This window comes from Notechis scutatus, chromosome 1 (genome assembly GCF_049901735.1).
Source record: "Notechis scutatus isolate UNSWTSFEM ecotype Mainland chromosome 1, rNotScu1.2, whole genome shotgun sequence".
NCBI lineage: Eukaryota > Metazoa > Chordata > Lepidosauria > Squamata > Elapidae > Notechis > Notechis scutatus.
The window spans coordinates 52,333,886-52,353,898 of NC_142009.1; the positions used below are offsets into that span (position 1 = coordinate 52,333,886).

The 20,013-nt window shown below is 36.0% G+C and overlaps 1 protein-coding gene across 3 annotated transcripts in view; it reads left to right on the forward strand.

Moving 5' to 3' along the window:
- Window positions 1-20,013, forward strand: part of SPATA17 (spermatogenesis associated 17) — a 98,784-nt gene that overhangs the window by 14,905 nt on the left and 63,866 nt on the right. For all 3 annotated transcript variants that reach the window (XM_087964001.1, XM_026680345.2, XM_087963991.1), the window contains one exon: window positions 4,606-4,709. In XM_087964001.1, the coding sequence (XP_087820127.1) occupies window positions 4,606-4,709 (104 nt within the window). The remainder of the gene's footprint in view (window positions 1-4,605; window positions 4,710-20,013) is intronic.

Genomic DNA, 20,013 nt, shown 5'->3' on the forward strand with positions numbered 1-20,013 from the left:
TCTATGTGATATACCAATATTGTTATAATATGCTACTTTAAAATATAAAATACAAAATGTAAAATACAACTGCCCATTTGTTCACTACATGTATTAAGTTATCTTTCTCAACTTTGATTTCACTTTAATGTAATATTAATGATTTATCTTAGCAGTATTATTAACAGCAAGTAGCCAAGTAACTAATATATGTATTTATGTAAGTATAATAATTTTATCCATATTAATATGTATCCATAAAATGAATAGGCAAATATATACACATGCTAGCGTTGAAGCAGTTATGTTCCTTGCAGAACAAAATAGATATTTCTTATAATGTTTGCAGTTATTTCTCTATTGCAAAAACCCCAACATTCAGTGAAGCAAATATATGTACTCTTTTTTCCCGCTAGATTCAAAGAAGATGGCGAGGCTATTAATACGCATTTAAAATATATCCATAATTATTATGCACTAAAGAAGTACTTGGAAGTTGTTGCATTGAATAATGAGATGGTCAGGTAAAATGAAAGTATTGAGTGGTAAAATAGATATTTTAAAATGGTAACTTTAAAATAGATTTAAATAATTCATAGTGCTAATTAGATTACTCATCATAGAAAGAATTGCCTGCTTTATCCCAGTACGAAAACTGGTCTGTTTTATTTTCTACCTAAGTATGTCTTTTCAAATTATTATGTCATTTATATCAGCATGCAGGTAAGTATGATACAATTGAACCTATTTGAATTGGAGCAAAACTTAAATGCATGAAACAGAGAATTGCTCTCTGTAGAAAAAGTACTGTGGACCTCCTGAGCAAGTGAATCTGCAGAATAATGCAGTACTATTAAAAGTTTGCTATTGCAACGTATTTGTGATCTGTAATTCTGAGCAAAGGATACAGTAAGTACTATGGGGCTAGGATAATTCTATGCTGTATTAGTACGAACTTTCAGTAGGTAGAGTTGCCAGGTTTAGACAAGGAATACATATTGTCATCTGCTCCACCTGAGAAAATCTGCCTTGAATGGGCCAGCCCAAGATTAATCTAATCCCTATTCCTCCATGGTGAATTTAGCTATTGATTTAAAATCAATTTTTCAAATGCCATCCTTTTTATTTCTCTGGCTTTATTTTGCTTTTTAGGCTATAGGACTAAATCCTGAGACAGCATCTGTATCTTTATATATCACTCAGTGTGGTGTTTTTTTCCCCTATTCTAATGTTAAAATAATGGGAGAAGCCTTATTTGGCAGGTTTGTTTTTCCTTTAAGAAACTCTGGGGAGACAATTTACATTTACTTTAACCTTCTGGAGATAGTTTTTGTTCAGAGGAAATATTATGCTGAGTTGTTATAGACCAATGTACTGTACATTTTGTTATTGTAGTGATAATGGCATTTTTCCTGGTTTAACATTCACTGTTAATACAAATAATAAACATGTAGTTAGAAATTTAATGCCATTTGGAAACATATAATTGATGTTATAGTTGTGAGATCAGAAAGCTAGATGTCTGGAAAGGCCATTTTGTCATTATATTTATGCACATATATAGGATAATGTTTTCATAGGGATACTGTGCCTCTCAGAAAGATAAATTGGTTTGATTAATTTAAAGGCTGAGTATGCATTTGCTAGAGGTGTACACTTGTAACCTATCGCCTAGCGTATGCAAAAACTGCCCCGGGTTATGAATAAGAAAATGATTTCATGAAATTAAAAACTCGTCTCATAGAGATAGGCAGTATTCAGAAAATATTACAACACTCATAAAAGGATTTTTTAGTACACTTAGATTCCCTTTTACTATTTCAAATACACAGTGGTTTATCTGTTCTTTAATATTTTGCTGGATGCAATCAACTGAAAAATATTATTAATTTTAGAAATAGATTAATTTCATAAGAACTTGTTAGCCACAAGCTTTTTGCTATGGCTTGTGGCATTAAATTTCATTTGCAATAGGGCAACACCGGAGACCATTGGGTCAGGCTAGAATTTAGGAGACAAACATGAGATTCCCAACTGTATTGGACTCATAACAGGACTGTAGGAGTGTTCAGACTTTTCAGAGAAAAATAATTGGAGAAGGTGCTTGTGCTTTGCTCCCTTGTCACTTGTTCCCTTAAAATCCTTTCCAAACTGTTGAAACTGTAGACAAGCTGCCTGAGCTGTTGAATTCACACAGTTGTAAGAAGAATACCTGGGGCACTATGCTCATAAGAGAAAATCACTGGACAGGACCAACAACATATGCTCATTCCCATGAAATATTTTTGTGTGTAGATGGAGTTTTAGATTAATTCTCACTAGCGTTGATTGTAGGTTTTTCAAAATAATTTTATTAAAAGTACAATTGGGAAAATAAAAACTAATAAGAACTACAATAAATATAAAAATGAAAACTGCAGGAAAAAATGAAAAAGGAAGTAAAAAGGAAAATAGAACAAAAAGAATAAAGAAGTAACTTCCCCTTTATCACAAGTCCATTTTTATTAAATAAAAAAAATATCTCTTAAGATAGAACAAATGCACTCTTCTTCCCATAACTGATCTCTTTACTATTAACTCTAATTCTAAGGCCTTGTCATTCATTCCTACTCAGCAAAAGTCTGTTAAGGCTACCAGAAATAATTACATAACTATTTTAAAACCATGATCAAATAAACTGATTCCACATTCTTTACATGCACTTTTAACAATTTTAACTTTTATTCTGTTAAAATAATGCCCTCCTGCTTGATTTCTTTGATCTCTTATTTCTTCTCAGCAAATCATTGAAAGCTTTAACAGATCTCTTTTGTAAAAAAGAAATTATCCAAATCATTGTCTTGAATTAATTTTTGTATGTCCTTTTCAGATATCAAGATATCAATCAGTTTTATTTGTACATCCATCTTTTATCAAGATATCAAACAGTTTTACTTGTACATCCATCTTTTCCATATAATTCTGTCATTTGAACACCATTTACAATCTTCCCTCCTGGCTTCTCCGGAAAGTCAACAGCCAAAAATTGCCTGGCAGATTGATTCAGCCCACTTGGAACTGAATCCTCTGCCAAGCAGCTCTTCTGCTCTCAAAGAGGCTGTCTGAAAATGTCCTTCTGTGCATGGAGTCTGGGAGAATTCCTGAGCTGGACTAGCTAATTGAAACCTGGATCCCAAAGGCCAAACCTCATTCAGCCCACCCAGGGAAGGAGTTTTCTTCCGCACTTGGAGCAAAAGAGATACCTGCTTCACTAGGCTGGCAGTCCTTTTCTCCATTCAGTTAACAACTGCAACTAGGAGAATTGGGATTGAAATGGAATGAAATGGTTATGTGGGTGTTTTACATAATGGCCACAACAACTTTCAACTGAAATTCCAGACTCAATTGTGGTTGTTAGGCAAGAGCTACTGGTGGAGACTAGATCTACTCAGAAGATTCTTAGCCTACTGAACTGATTGATATATTATTTGTCTTGGGTATCAAATATATATAGTGTATATTTATTTTTGTACTGAATTTTAACAGCCACTGTGTCTTTTAATAGAAAAGTAGGATGAACATATTTTGAAATTACTTAGTTAATATGGAGACATACGAGTGAAAAAATATCTTTATATACCATCTCACGTCATTCTTCATTCCCAGGATAGTTCTGGCAATTTCTTAAGTATCCAAGCTCATTTTTTATAGGTTTTCTAGTTTAGTGCATAATAAAATTTGGGCAAAGTCAGAAATGTCATTGTTATTTCCAGGAACATTATATTTATTTATTACAAGTTTTGAATATAGAATTAATTTAATCAGAATTTTCACAGCACTTAAATAATTTTGGGGGCATTTTTTCATTATCCAGTGCCTATTTAAACAACATAGTTTTACCGAAAATGTTTGAAGGAGCAAAGGTACAAGCAGTGCCTTTTAGCTAAGAATGTTGATATGCCTCCACCTTCTGAAAAGCTGCTAGACTGAAGGTGGTAGATAAGTAAGTTTTATATGGTGTAAAGGCAAATCCTGATTCATAACATATTTGATACGATCTCTTATCAGTATTTTCATTCTACTAAGGTAGAAATGAACAGTCTTCCACTTCCCACAATCTGTTCAAAAGATTTTAATTACATTATGATATTATAAAAAGATGGATGGTGAAGCAGATACTTTAATTAGCTTCCCATTTGTTTGGATGAAAAGTCTTATGATTCTTAACAGATGGAGTTGAAAAAGTGGGTTTCTATGTGATATACCAATATTGTTATAATATGCTACTTTAAAATATAAAATACAAAATGTAAAATACAACTGCCCATTTGTTCACTACATGTATTAAGTTATCTTTCTCAACTTTGATTTCACTTTAATGTAATATTAATGATTTATCTTAGCAGTATTATTAACAGCAAGTAGCCAAGTAACTAATATATGTATTTATGTAAGTATAATAATTTTATCCATATTAATATGTATCCATAAAATGAATAGGCAAATATATACACATGCTAGCGTTGAAGCAGTTATGTTCCTTGCAGAACAAAATAGATATTTCTTATAATGTTTGCAGTTATTTCTCTATTGCAAAAAACCCCAACATTCAGTGAAGCAAATATATGTACTCTTTTTTCCCGCTAGATTCAAAGAAGATGGCGAGGCTATTACGTACGAAAATATATCCATAATTATTATGCACTAAAGAAGTACTTGGAAGTTGTTGCATTGAATAATGAGATGGTCAGGTAAAATGAAAGTATTGAGTGGTAAAATAGATATTTTAAAATGGTAACTTTAAAATAGATTTAAATAATTCATAGTGCTAATTAGATTACTCATCATAGAAAGAATTGCCTGCTTTATCCCAGTACGAAAACTGGTCTGTTTTATTTTCTACCTAAGTATGTCTTTTCAAATTATTATGTCATTTATATCAGCATGCAGGTAAGTATGATACAATTGAACCTATTTGAATTGGAGCAAAACTTAAATGCATGAAACAGAGAATTGCTCTCTGTAGAAAAAGTACTGTGGACCTCCTGAGCAAGTGAATCTGCAGAATAATGCAGTACTATTAAAAGTTTGCTATTGCAACGTATTTGTGATCTGTAATTCTGAGCAAAGGATACAGTAAGTACTATGGGGCTAGGATAATTCTATGCTGTATTAGTACGAACTTTCAGTAGGTAGAGTTGCCAGGTTTAGACAAGGAATACATATTGTCATCTGCTCCACCTGAGAAAATCTGCCTTGAATGGGCCAGCCCAAGATTAATCTAATCCCTATTCCTCCATGGTGAATTTAGCTATTGATTTAAAATCAATTTTTCAAATGCCATCCTTTTTATTTCTCTGGCTTTATTTTGCTTTTTTAGGCTATAGGACTAAATCCTGAGACAGCATCTGTATCTTTATATATCACTCAGTGTGGTGTTTTTTTCCCCCTATTCTAATGTTAAAATAATGGGAGAAGCCTTATTTGGCAGGTTTGTTTTTTCCTTTAAGAAACTCTGGGAGACAATTTACATTTACTTTAACCTTCTGGAGATAGTTTTTGTTCAGAGGAAATATTATGCTGAGTTGTTATAGACCAATGTACTGTACATTTTGTTATTGTAGTGATAATGGCATTTTTCCTGGTTTAACATTCACTGTTAATACAAATAATAAACATGTAGTTAGAAATTTAATGCCATTTGGAAACATATAATTGATGTTATAGTTGTGAGATCAGAAAGCTAGATGTCTGGAAAGGCCATTTTGTCATTATATTTATGTAGCACATATATAGGATAATGTTTTCATAGGGATACTGTGCCTCTCACAAAAGATAAATTGGTTTGATTAATTTAAAGGCTGAGTATGCATTTGCTAGAGGTGTACACTTGTAACCTATCGCCTCGTATGCAAAAACTGCCCCGGGTTATGAATAAGAAAATGATTTCATGAAATTAAAAACTCGTCTCATAGAGATAGGCAGTATTCAGAAAATATTACAACACTCATAAAAGGATTTTTTTAGTACACTTAGATTCCCTTTTACTATTTCAAATACACAGTGGTTTATCTGTTCTTTAATATTTTGCTGGATGCAATCAACTGAAAAATATTATTAATTTTAGAAATAGATTAATTTCATAAGAACTTGTTAGCCACAAGCTTTTTGCTATGGCTTGTGGCATTAAATTTCATTTGCAATAGGGCAACACCGGAGACCATTGGGTCAGGCTAGAATTTAGGAGACAAACATGAGATTCCCAACTGTATTGGACTCATAACAGGACTGTAGGAGTGTTCAGACTTTTCAGAGAAAAAATAATTGGAGAAGGTGCTTGTGCTTTGCTCCCTTGTCACTTGTTCCCTTAAAATCCTTTCCAAACTGTTGAAACTGTAGACAAGCTGCCTGAGCTGTTGAATTCACACAGTTGTAAGAAGAATACCTGGGGCACTATGCTCATAAGAGAAAATCACTGGACAGGACCAACAACATATGCTCATTCCCATGAAATATTTTTGTGTGTAGATGGAGTTTTAGATTAATTCTCACTAGCGTTGATTGTAGGTTTTTCAAAATAATTTTATTAAAAGTACAATTGGGAAAATAAAAACTAATAAGAACTACAATAAATATAAAAATGAAAACTGCAGGAAAAATGAAAAAGGAAGTAAAAAGGAAAATAGAACAAAAAAGAATAAAGAAGTAACTTCCCCCTTTATCACAAGTCCATTTTTATTAAATAAAAAAAATATCTCTTAAGATAGAACAAATGCACTCTTCTTCCCATAACTGATCTCTTTACTATTAACTCTAATTCTAAGGCCTTGTCATTCATTCCTACTCAGCAAAAGTCTGTTAAGGCTACCAGAAATAATTACATAACTATTTTAAAACCATGATCAAATAAACTGATTCCACATTCTTTACATGCACTTTTAACAATTTTAACTTTTATTCTGTTAAAATAATGCCCTCCTGCTTGATTTCTTTGATCTCTTATTTCTTCTCAGCAAATCATTGAAAGCTTTAACAGATCTCTTTTGTAAAAAAGAAATTATCCAAATCATTGTCTTGAATTAATTTTTGTATGTCCTTTTCAGATATCAAGATATCAATCAGTTTTATTTGTACATCCATCTTTTATCAAGATATCAAACAGTTTTACTTGTACATCCATCTTTTTCCATATAATTCTGTCATTTGAACACCATTTACAATCTTCCCTCCTGGCTTCTCCGGAAAGTCAACAGCCAAAAAATTGCCTGGCAGATTGATTCAGCCCACTTGGAACTGAATCCCTCTGCCAAGCAGCTCTTCTGCTCTCAAAGAGGCTGTCTGAAAATGTCCTTCTGTGCATGGAGTCTGGGAGAATTCCTGAGCTGGACTAGCTAATTGAAACCTGGATCCCAAAGGCCAAACCTCATTCAGCCCACCCAGGGAAGGAGTTTTCTTCCGCACTTGGAGCAAAAGAGATACCTGCTTCACTTCGGCTGGCAGTCCTTTTCTCCATTCAGTTAACAACTGCAACTAGGAGAATTGGGATTGAAATGGAATGAAATGGTTATGTGGGTGTTTTACATAATGGCCACAACAACTTTCAACTGAAATTCCAGACTCAATTGTGGTTGTTAGGCAAGAGCTACTGGTGGAGACTAGATCTACTCAGAAGATTAGTGACTGTTCTCTTTTGACCAAACACAATATTAAAATATAATCCAGTTCAGGCACTTGCTAGGAGTCAATACTGATTCCAAAGCATGGGGAAAAAAAGAAGAAAGAAAAAAATGCTGTACAAATACAGATTGGACTCAGACATTCTGCTAAGCCATGTTTTATTTTAATTAGTTTTTGTTGAATGCAGCATGTAATTGGGTTTATAGAACATGCTAAACCCAAACCAAACCAAACATATTGTAGCTTAGCAAAATCTTTGAACTCAGCTAAAATGTTGGAAAAATTAATAGATAAGCTCAAAATGTTATTTCTTTAGGATAATTGTTTAACTTTTGTGCACTTATTAATTTGGATCAGTAAAGAACCAGTTCCCATATTAAGGATGTAGGAAACAAATTTTTAAGTTTGACTTGAAATTTTTACAGTCAAAAATGCTTATTTTTGCAAAAGAGCAATGATTACAAAGCTGTACTGCAGGCCACTTCTGCTGATTATTGGCTGCCTGCAATTTGGCAGTTCAAATCCCACCAGGCTAAAGGTTGACTCAGCCTTCCATCCTTCCGAGGAGAGTAAAATGAGGACCCAGATTGTTGAGGGCAATATGCTGACTTTGTAAAGCGACTTAGAGAGGGCTGTAAAGCACTATAAAGCGGTATGTATATAAATCTAAGTGCTATTGCTATTATTAGGAATGGATTTTTTTGTGCAGCCACAAGTGTTTTTCACCAATTTCGTTTTATTCAACTAACAGTGATATATTTTCCAAATATGAAAACTAAACTTATGTAACAAACTATCCTTGAATGTCTTATGTGGTGCATTTAGTCTGTTAAGGAATGGCAAATAAAAACACAAATTATTTTACATTTTTAACATTTATGATACATATCTTTCAGGGACAATTTCAGGTTCTATCAAAATTCAAAACTATTTCCTCAATATTGAGCAACATTACCATTAATGAAACCATTATAAAGAATAGTAAAGAAATAATTTTGAGGCTAATGTTTTTGCATTAGTTTATGGAGCTCATGATTCCAACTCTAAAATTTCAATGACTGTTTACACTGTGATTGCAATAGATTTTACACTCTTCTTTATCTAAAGTGGAATCAACTGTACAGTAAGAAGAAAAGAAGGAAAAAGGTGCATTTTTATTAAGCTCTAACATATCATTGGCTGTCAGGCTGGCCTTGTTATGCTGTCCATCCTCATTTAACTATCCCACAAGATCTCTTAATGAAGTTAAGCCCCAAGTTCACTCCAATAATTCTGTGGCAAGAGTTTGTGCAATGTAACAATTCATCACTTGTCAGGAAAGCACTTTTAGTTTATACATTTAATAAGGGCATCCTCTAGCTTGGTTAATTAGAAGTGAACAGTTTGCATATTTACTAAATGTGGAGTGTCATTGCCACCACGGCCTATTGCCTACATGAATTATTTCTCTATCTGCAATAAACAGCTGGGTAATTATTATTGCCATAATCAGATAAATTCCCTCTGTAAGGCTTTTCTTACATGGCAATTCTTTGAACTCATCCAAAGCTGAGCAAAATTTATGAACTCCAGCAGCTAGCCTGGTTTGTTATACTTTGGTGTCCCTATTTCAAGGGCACGTGTAGCATCATAAATATTGTATCAATTAAGAGTATAAATGTGATTACCTACATATTATATATTAATATATTTGGTTTATCAAAGTAGAGGGTTTTTGTTGTAAGATTAAATTATAGTGATATGGTTATTATAAAATTGCGGACGGGAAATGCTTAGTCTAGGAGCTAGAGCAGTGGTGGGATTCAAATTTTTTTACTACCAGTTCTGTGGGCGTGGTTTGGTGGGCGTGGCAGGGGAAGGATACTGTAAAACCTCCAGTCAGAGGTGGTATTTGCCGGTTTTCCGAACTTCCGCTCCAAAATTTCCGCTACGGGTTCTCCAGAACTGGTCAGCACCTGCTGAATACCACTTCTGGCCTAGAGTAAGAGAGCCAAAGTCTTAATCTGGAAAGACAAACGATGGACAGAAGAAATATTTCTACATTAATATTGATAACTGTATAATTGTAGTGTTTTTATAAGCATTTTCTGAATTTTAGCAACAAAGCCATTTTAACAGATGATTAAAACTACTTTATACATTGCTTTCTAATTACTGTATTCAAAGAATTATGAAGAAATATGATATGAAATATGAAACAAAATAAAAATAAAATAAAGCATGAGTAATATTAAATTTTAAAACTAAATAATAACAAATTTAGTCATGAATCACCATAAAACTCTGGGCTCATAACTCATGAGGAAACCTGCACAATTTCACCACCTTGACTTAACTCCAGCAGCAAGGATTGCTTGGTGTTGCCACAGTGTAGCTGAGCTAGAACTCCACATGACAGGAGTTCTCTCTCAGTCTGTGCTGCAGAACAGTTGTGAATGCTCCAACACTGGAAGTTTTTAAGAAGAGATTAAACAACCATTTGCCTGAAATGCTATAGGGTTTTCTGCCTAAGCAGGGGGTTGGACTAGAAAACCTCCAAGATCCCTTCCAACTCTGTTCCATTCCATTCTGTTCTATTCTATTTCTGTATCTATGCCTTGATGCTGTAGTTACTGTCCTTTTCCTTAAGACAGTAGGCTGATAGCCAAATAGTAGCCAACCTGCTCCAGAACTCGGTGTCTCCAGTACAGAAAGGAGTGCCTTCCTCCAAAACTGGTTAAATTAATTTCTCTCCTCCCTCCAAAAAAGGGAGAATTTCCTTCTTCCCTCCAAAACATGTTGAATGTGTTTTTCTCTTCCCTCTAAAGTAGTTTAATGAATATCTGTTGAGTTTTGGGATACATAATTCCATGATTGTTGTTAACTTTATAAAACAAATCATTTTAAAATCATATAATTAAAGTGTATATACGTTTAAAATATATCTGTTTTCTGTCTTTCAAATTTTTCTTTTATTACAATATCCAATAAGAAAAAAGAAAAGGAGGAAGGGAAGGCAGCCGGGCAGGCAGGCAGGCAGGCAGGAAAGGAAGGAAGGAAGGAAGGAAGGAAGGAAGGAAGGAAGGAAGGAAGGAAGGAAGGAAGGAAGGAAAAGGAAAAATGATTACCAAATATTGCTTGCAGTTTATCAGTGACTACTGAGTTTATATTGTAATCTATTAGCATATTTATGTGGAGCCAGTTTGGTATGATAGTTAAGGTGTCAGGCTGAAAATCAAGAGATGCTGAGTGTTAGTCCTGCTTTGGTCAGAAAGCCACCAAGTGATTTTGGGGCAGTTAGGAAAAAAAGGGATTCTCAAGTCACTTCTAAAAAATGCTGCCAAAGAAAGTGCAGAGGGCAGTTGGCAGGAATGTGTAATGACTTGAAGGCAAAACTTTCAAGCATATATGGGACATGCTATTATACTTTCTAGTTTCCATACTTTAAGAAATACATAAATATTCTGACATATCCAAATTGCATGTATATGTAATTTACTCCTGTATTGTGGCATACAGATTTATGCTTGGTTTGGGGAAACCTGCACAAAACATTTTTCCCCTCCGCATGCAGTTTATCAGAAGTTAGAGGGAACATTGCAAGGAGGTGATAAATGTGAGTAGGAGTGGAGGAAGTAGTTGGCAGATTTTGTAGTAGGCCTGAAGGAAGCTCAAAGTAGGGTGGTGTGTGTACAGGTGAAACTCGAAAAATTAGAATATCGTGCAAAAGTTCATTTATTTCAGTAATGCAACTTAAAAGGTGAAACTAATATATGAGATAGACTCATTACATGAAAAGCAAGATAGTTCAAGCCGTGATTTGTCATAATTGAGATGATTATGGCTTACAGCTCATGAAAACCCCAAATCCACAACCTCAGAAAATTAGAATATTACATGCAATCAATAAAACAAGGATTGTACATAGAACAATATCGGACCTCTGAAAAGTATAAGCATGCATATGTACTCAGTACCGAGTCCCGGATAGAGGGAGCCCGTGTAAAGGGGCGCCAATGTGGTTTGGGCCGTCTTACCCCTTTTGCCCTGCGGAACCTACCAGAGCGTAGGAATGAACCCAGGTAGTCGGCCCTGTGTCATACAACGGTTAAGCGTGCCCCAGGTGGTGTGGCCAACCTCAACCACCTGTTCCCCCCTCCGTGGCTGAATGTCGCCTTTCATAGCCACAACCTCCTTGGTTAAATAGAAGATTAGCTAGGTACCTCTATATGCGCCCACCCTTAGGGGGCGAGTAGTGTGGAATCTTCCTGTTGGTGTTTTTGGCAATCAGATGAATAGATGGAGAACGGGGGGGGGTGGTGGGCAGGACACAACCTTGGGGGGGGGGGTTGTAAGGGGGGCGACGGCGTTCCTTGTGGCTTTGTTAAAAGTTTTGCAGCAATTACTGCCTCAATGCGGCGTGGCATGAAAGCTATCAGCCTGTGGCACTGCTGAGGTGTTATGGAAGACCAGGATGCTTCAATAGCGGCCTTCAGCTCTTTTGCATTGTTCGGTCTCATGTCTCATCTTTCTCTTGGCAATGCTCCATAGATTCTCTGTGGGGTTCAGGTCAAGCAGGTTTGCTGACCAATCAAGCATAGTAATCCCACGGTCATTGAACCAGGTTTTAGTGCTTTTGGCAGTGTGGGCAGGTGCCAAGTCCTGCTGGAAAATGAAGTCAGCATCCCCATACAGCTCGTCTGCGGAAGGAAGCATGAAGTGCTCCAATATCTCCTGGTAGACAGCTGCATTGACCCTGGACTTAATGAAGCACAGTGGACCAACACCAGCAGATGACATGGCTCCCCAAATCAACACAAAGTGTGGAAACTTCACACTGGACTTCAAGCATCTTGCAGTATGTGCCTCTCCATTCTTCCTCCAGATTCTGGGTCCTTGGTTTCCAAATGAGATGCAAAAGTTGCTCTCATCAGAAAAGAGGACTTTGGACCACTGAGTAACAGACCAGGTCTGTTTTTCTTTAGCCCAGGTAAGACGCTTCTGATGTTGTTTGTTGTTCAGGAGCGGCTTGACAAGAGGAGTATGACATTTGAAGCCCATGTCCAGGATCTGTCTGTGTGTGGTGGCTCTTGATGCAGCCTCAGTCTACTCCTTGTGAAAATCCCCAACACTTTTGAATGGCCTTTTCCTGACAATCCTCTCCAAGCTGCAGTCATCCCTGCTGCTTGTGCACCTTTTTCTTCCACACTTTCCCCTTCCACATAACTTTCTATTAATGTGCTTTGATACAGCACTTTGGGAACATCCAACTTCATTTGCAATTACCTTTTTTTTTAATTAAAGACAAATTTTATTAGTTTTACAAAACAATACACAAACAATCAAGGCATAATAACATAAAAGATCTTTTCTAAGAAAACCAATAGAACATACAAAATAGTTCCAAATTGTAATATATATATTTACGTTATCTGTTCAACTTCGTATCTTATCCCAACTTCTCCTTTTCATTCTATTATCCAAATTATATTTCTTACTAATTAAAATTTTATTGCCTTTCAAAAACAATACACAAACAAACAAAACATAAAACATAAAAAACATAAGACATCTTTTCTGAAAGCTGCTTGATCCCGGGTTAAAACTCTTCGCACAGACACAAATTCAAAAATCATATTCACTTTATATATCATTCCATATCTTATTACCATTTTCAATTTTCTATATAGCTTCTTCCCTCTTTTATCTTTCTTAGTTTTATTTTATTTATCTCATCTCAGTTCAATTCATAATACTTATCATTCTTTGTCTGTTCTATTTCCAGCTATCCATTCATCTTTTCTCTTTAAATATATTTTTCCTGTACACTGATTGGAGTGACTGATTTGACTCTTTCCCCTAGCTTAATAATACTTAATATAACACTTAATTTATATTGGGATTCTGTTTAGTACATTCTAAAATTACACAATAAATTTTATGAGAAGGGCAAAAACACAACAATAACAAAATAAAAGCATATAAGACCACTATCAATACCATTAAAAAGCTAATCATATATATTGATACTCATTTATATCTTAAACATTTTATTCTAAATACACATATAAAAACACAATCTTATGTACCTCCCAGAATCCCTTTTTCAATTAAATTTACCCATTGTCTCTAAATATGTTTTGTTTCTTTAAATCTTGCTTCCCACCATTAAGGCTTCTCATCCCCTCCTTTCTCTCTTGCTTATTCTTCTCCTTGCCCTTTTTACCCCTTTGTCTCTCCTCCTCCCTTTTCTTCTTCTGCTTTCCCCCTTTCTGTTGTTTTCTAACCTTGTATCCACCTTTCATCTCATTTTTCTCTTTTTTGGTTGTTTTTTCAAGCCTTAAAATCCCCTTTTTCTTTTCCTCTTTCTCCTCCTCCCCAAAAAGAACCAATTGTTCATCAAAGATGGCTTCTTCTTCTTCTTTGTCCCAGTCGTCCTGCTGAGTAGTCAATTTTTCATAAGTGCATACCGCCATTTCTAGAAATTGAAAAAGAGTGCCCAAAGTTGTTCTTCTTTTTTATATTTTTGATATTCAATTTTTAGTTCATCCACAAGCAATGCCATCGTGAAGAGAAAATTTTTTTCCAAAACAACCATCCAAGTATTTTTAATCAAGAATAATTCCAAAAAGTTCCAAAGTCACCAAAGAATCCAAATAAACTATTTCTTTTAATACTTTTTTTCTTTCTTCTATTTCTTTTTCTGGGGTTACTGTTTAATCAAAGAGTTCCAATTAAGATATGTCTTTCTTTAAAGTTCTAGGCAATCTCCTCTTTTTTCAAATTCTGCTCCAATTATTTTTCCTCTCCCTTCCCACTTACAACAACAATTTTCCTTTAAATGTTCAGAAATCCATACCTCCAATGCGGGTTTTCCGATTTCTTAAGTTGTTAAATCCAATGTCCAGGAATCCTTTATCCCTTGGCTTTAACTTTCAAATTGAGTTACCTTCGGTGCCCAAATAGATTTTCCAGATCTCCGTCTGCTATTTCTATGGGGTGGGAGGGTGAAGAAAAAAAAAACTTTCCCTTGACAGCTTTCTCTGCCGCTTTCCAATCTTCTTGGGGATACAATGTATCTTTCAGGCAATTCAAGCAATTCAGTTTCCAGGATGTTTAAGAGTTGTTATTGTCCCGGCTCAGCCAGCACTTTCACTTCTCCTGCTTCCTCCAGCACAAATCTTACCCGGCTGCAGGCTTCTTTGTGGCGGCCATTACTGACCGCCGCTCCACCACCTTGGGAAAAAGGGGTTTTTCCGGCTGAGGAGGGGGTCTGCGACACCCCCAAACCCCTGTCCGGATCCCCTCTCTCTTCGGCTGCCTCTACAGGGCAGCCATATCCCCCTGACCCATTTGGATCGGGGGCATCTTGGCAGCAAGCGCAGCAGGAATCGCGGACAGTCACGAATTCCTGCTGCCGCCGAAGCCACGCAAAACCGGAAGCCCTCTTTTGCAATTACCTTTTGAGGCTTTCCCTCCTTATGGAGGGTGTCGATGATGGTTTTCTGCACAACTGTCAGGTCAGCAGTCTTTCCCATGATTGTGATTCCCACTGAACCAGACTGAAAGATAATTTAAAGGCTCAGGAACCTTTTGCAGGTGTTATGGCTTAATTAGCTGATTAGAGTGGGACACTTTTAGCCTAGAATATTGAACCTTTTCACAATATTCTAATTTTCTGAGATTTTGGATTTGGGGTTTTCATGAGCTGTAAGCCATAATCATCTCAATTATGACAAATCACAGCTTGAACTATCTTGCTTTGCATGTAATGAGTCTATCTCATATATTAGTTTCACCTTTTAAGTTGCATTACTGAAATAAACGAACTTTTGCACGATATTCTAATTTTTCGAGTTTCACCTGTGTTGAGGTAATTCCCCGTTAGGAGAATGAGCGCATACAGGGAGATGTATAGAGAGTAGTGTAGGAATAATACACACAGAGCACACAGATACACTCTACAATAAATGTAGGTTTTTACTTCCAGAAACGTTAAGCAAAGTCCAAACAAGCAATCCAAAGTCATTCACAAGTTAAATCAGTCAGTTTTCAATCCAGGGATAATCCAAGTATCAAAGTCCAGTGTCAAAAACAGTTCAGTATCAGACTTACATTAAATCCAGGAATACCAGTCAATTGGAAGAAATGGAGGAACAGCAATACTTTCCAACAGAAGGAAACAGAGATACACTCACACTCTCTTCTAAGACCCAGACTAAAACAATCCAGGTTTCTGGCTCCATCTTATGGCCGTTTGAAAAACCACACCCAATTGCAGTTTTTGCAATCTCTTAAAGACATAGTACAAAAATGTTTATCCTGGTTTATATATTTCTAACCCAAATAGCTGTTAGGTGCCTTATATTCCTAACATTCTCTCATTTTGGGTAAGATAATATATACAACCTTACATTCTAAGTCCATAATCTTTACAGCACGCCTTATGCTTTATAGAGCCTTGGGCCTTTGTAAAATGATCTGCTATATTGTTTTCTGACATACAGTATTCTAGCCTAATCATCTTACTTTGCACACATTGTCTCACATTTAAATATCTTAAATCTGTGTGTTTAGTTCTTGTTTTAACAGCAATATTTGAAGCCATCTGTATTGCTGATTGGTTATCTTCGTAAACTACAATAGGATCTGTTACATTAATTCCCATATCAATTAATAATTGCTTATACAAAACTAAATCTATACATAGGAAAGACAAACATGAGAATTCAGCCTCCATTGTTGACAAACTTAGATGTTTCTGTCTAATAGATCTCCATCCAATCAATGCTTTTCCCAATAATACAGCAGTACCCGATGTAGATTTTCGTGTATTTATGTCTGTAGCAAAACTTGCATCAGCATATGCAGTTAAATTCAGTTCATCTTTTGGCTCCAAATACAATGCATAATGCATTGTTTGTTTTAGATATCTTAACACACGTTTAGCAGCTTGCCAGTGCCTTTCAGTGGGCTCAGCATTAAATCTCCCTAATTGATTAACACTGTATGCAATATCTGGCCTTGACCAATTACTGAGATAAGATAAACTACCAATCAAAGACTGATAAATGTTCTTATCAAAAATAGGACTTTGAACATCACTGTGGCTAAACTCCTGGCTCATTGGTGTCTTAGCCGGCTTACAAAGTTCCATTTTATAACTTTTTAGTAATTGGTTAATTTTATTTGCCTGTGAGATCTTGTATCCTCCCCTAGTTCTATCTATCTTTAAACCAAGATAATGTTTGATTTCTCCTAACTGTTTTATCTTAAATTTATTTTCCAATAGTGAAATTATCTCAGTAGCTTCTTGTTCAGTTTTGGTGATTAATGCTATATCATCAGTAAATAATAGCAACAATGAAATTACACTATTACTTTCTCTTTTAAACAAACATGGATCAGCCATGCCAGCTACAAACCCTATTTTAGTCAATTCTTTAACTATACATTGGTTCCACTCATATCCTGATTGCTTTAAACCATAAAGACTCTTTTTCAATCTCCAGCAATCATTATTATCAGTATTATCATTTTTGAGACCTAAAGGTTTCTTTAAATATATAGTGTGTTGCAACGGTGCATGCAGATATGCTGTCTCTACATCCAAATGATTTACAATGTATTTCTCCTTAGCTGCCCACACTAATGCCACCCTTAATGTAGTAGCCTTCAGACTAGGTGCAAACACCTCATCATAGTCATTTGCTGTCTGATTGAACCCTTGTGCTACTAACCTAGCTTTATGGGTAACAGTCCCATTTACACCTGTCTTCAGTTTATATATCCATTTACATCCTATGGCATGTTTACCTGGTGGTAACTTAACATTTTCGTATACCTCCAGTCTTTTTAACGATTCCAGTTCCTTATCCATTGCTTTCTGCCAAGCAGCCTGATCCTTAGCAGGATACAATTTTAGTTCACTATACCCTGTTTCTCCAACAATACAGCCTCCCCCAATAGGAAGTCCCAGCATGTTTTATAGGCATGAAATGAAATTAAGCCCCTCTCCCCAAATTAAGGCCTATATTAAAACATGCGAAATGGGGGAGAATGGTGGTGGGGGCTTGCTGTTAGGAAGTACTTTTGTTGCACACCCAGATATGGTGCTGCCTGCGTTGACCCCAATACGAAGTGCCCCACCAACGCCGAGGTCAACATCCAAGCCGTCGCCGCCCACCCGCCCGAAGATGCAAGGGGGGGGGAATTAAGTCACCCCCAAAAAAACGGCCAGCCATTTTTTCGGGGCTCAAAAAAAAATAAGACCCGGCCTTATTATATGAGAAACACGGTAGTTACTTGGAACTGTATTCACTTGGCATACAACACTAGCCTGATATCTATCAGGTGGTCATGTTACTTGGGTTGAACATCTCGGTGATACAGGGCTAACTGGTGGACTTTCCTGTGCCACCTGCTCCTGTTCTTCTACCTCCTGCTGCACCTGTTCTCCTACTTCCTCCTGTTCTTCCTCTTTAATGGCTATTTGTTGTTTACTGATATCATCTTTAGGGACTATTTGGGTGTCAATAATAATATCATTGCTGGATTCCTGTTCCAGTTTATCCCACCCAACGTGCTCGAGAAATTTTGCCCTAGCACTACAATAAGCATGAGCTGTGCCTTGATCCCAGAATCTAAATGATCTACGGTTGGCCTCGTAACCCACAAAAAATAACTTCTTAGCTCTATGTTGCCCTTTCAGTCTTACTGGTGAGGGAGTATGCACCTATGCTGGAGCTCCAAATGTGTGTAGGTAACTTAAATTTGGCTTTCTGCCATGCCAACGAGTGAATGGCAATTCTCCAGTTGTTGTGTTAACTACATTGTTTAAAACATGATTATTACACATTATGGCCTCACCCCACAGTGTTTCAGGCAAACCTGAATCAGATAACATAGTGCGAGCCATGGCTTGTAATGTTTGCCCTCTTCGTTCTATAAACGAGTTATGTTGAGGTCTGTAAGGTGCAGAGCGTTTATGCTCAACACCAGCCAATTTTAACATAGTTTGGAATATTTTGTTAACAAATTCAGTCCCATTACCAGTTATTAAAGTAATTACTTTTCATTTTTTTCTCAGCAAACCTTAGCCAGTTAAAGAAATGTTGGAATGTTTCTGTTTTGTTTTTCATAAGATAGCAGAAACCGTATCGTGAGTAATGGTCCATAATACTCAAAATATAACAGGAACCTCCTAAACTTGGTTTCTTAGGACCAATTATGTAAGCAAAAACAACCTCTAAAGGTTCTTTGGTCTTAAACCCATTAAGTCTGTTTGCTGGAGTAACCTTACTCTTTTCTTGACTACAAGCGTTACAGTGTAAATACTTGCTACAGGGTTTCAATTTTACTCCCTCTGACAATTCAACAGTTTGAACATTTTGAAATTAATGTGCCCTAAACGTCTATGTAGTAAATGTATACATTCATCATGTGGCTTAACATTGTTATAAACTGAGTTAGCCATCTTCAACTAGTCATCATGTATCACATATAAATCATTTTTTAAAGTAGCAGTAACACTTTTACCCTCTTTCTCTATTATACAGTTATCTCCCCTAAAGGTTACTACATAACCAAGATTAACTAAAGCCCTTACTGATAACAAATTAAATTTCAGTTTAGGTACATATAACGTAGTTAAATGTTCATTTATACAAGAACAATATGCAGTACCTTCACCTGAAGCGTTCATCTTCCATCCATTTGCCAATGATACATGTTGTTTACTCGTGGACATCTTTACAAACCTTTTTCTATCTTTAGTAATGCATTGCGATGCTCCACTATCAACAACCCACAAATCATTGTGTACAGTTGAATTGCTAGACATAGCTAAACTAACATTCTTCTTAGCCTTCTGGTGTTTACTAGTATTCTGTTGTTTCCCCTTCTTACAGAATCTAGTTATGTGTCCCCTAGCCCCACAAGAGAAACATTTCCTAACAATATAGGCAGCTGAAGATAAATCCTCTTCTTGTGGTTGTTCCTTTCTCAGTTGGTTCCTATCCAGCCGTCTTCTTGCTTCTTCTAACAACCTTCCAGTTATGTCAGTCAATGTCAGTTTATCTCTCGGGAGGACTTCCAGTGAAGATACATAATCATCATAACTTTCATCCAATGAGGAAAGAATGATATAAACTTGATGCAGCTCTGAAAATATCAGTTCTTTTTCATGTAGATCTTGAAAAGTTCTTTTCATGAAGTTTAAATGAGCTAACATATCTCCACCTTTCAGAAGACATGCTCTAAACAGTTTACATCTAAGATGTATGTTTGCACCTACACTGTCACGAACATAAATCCTCTTCAAATTTTCCCAACAATTAGCAGCAGACTCTTCTCCACAAATATGGACTAGCTGCTGGTCACTCAGTGTTAGTCCAATTA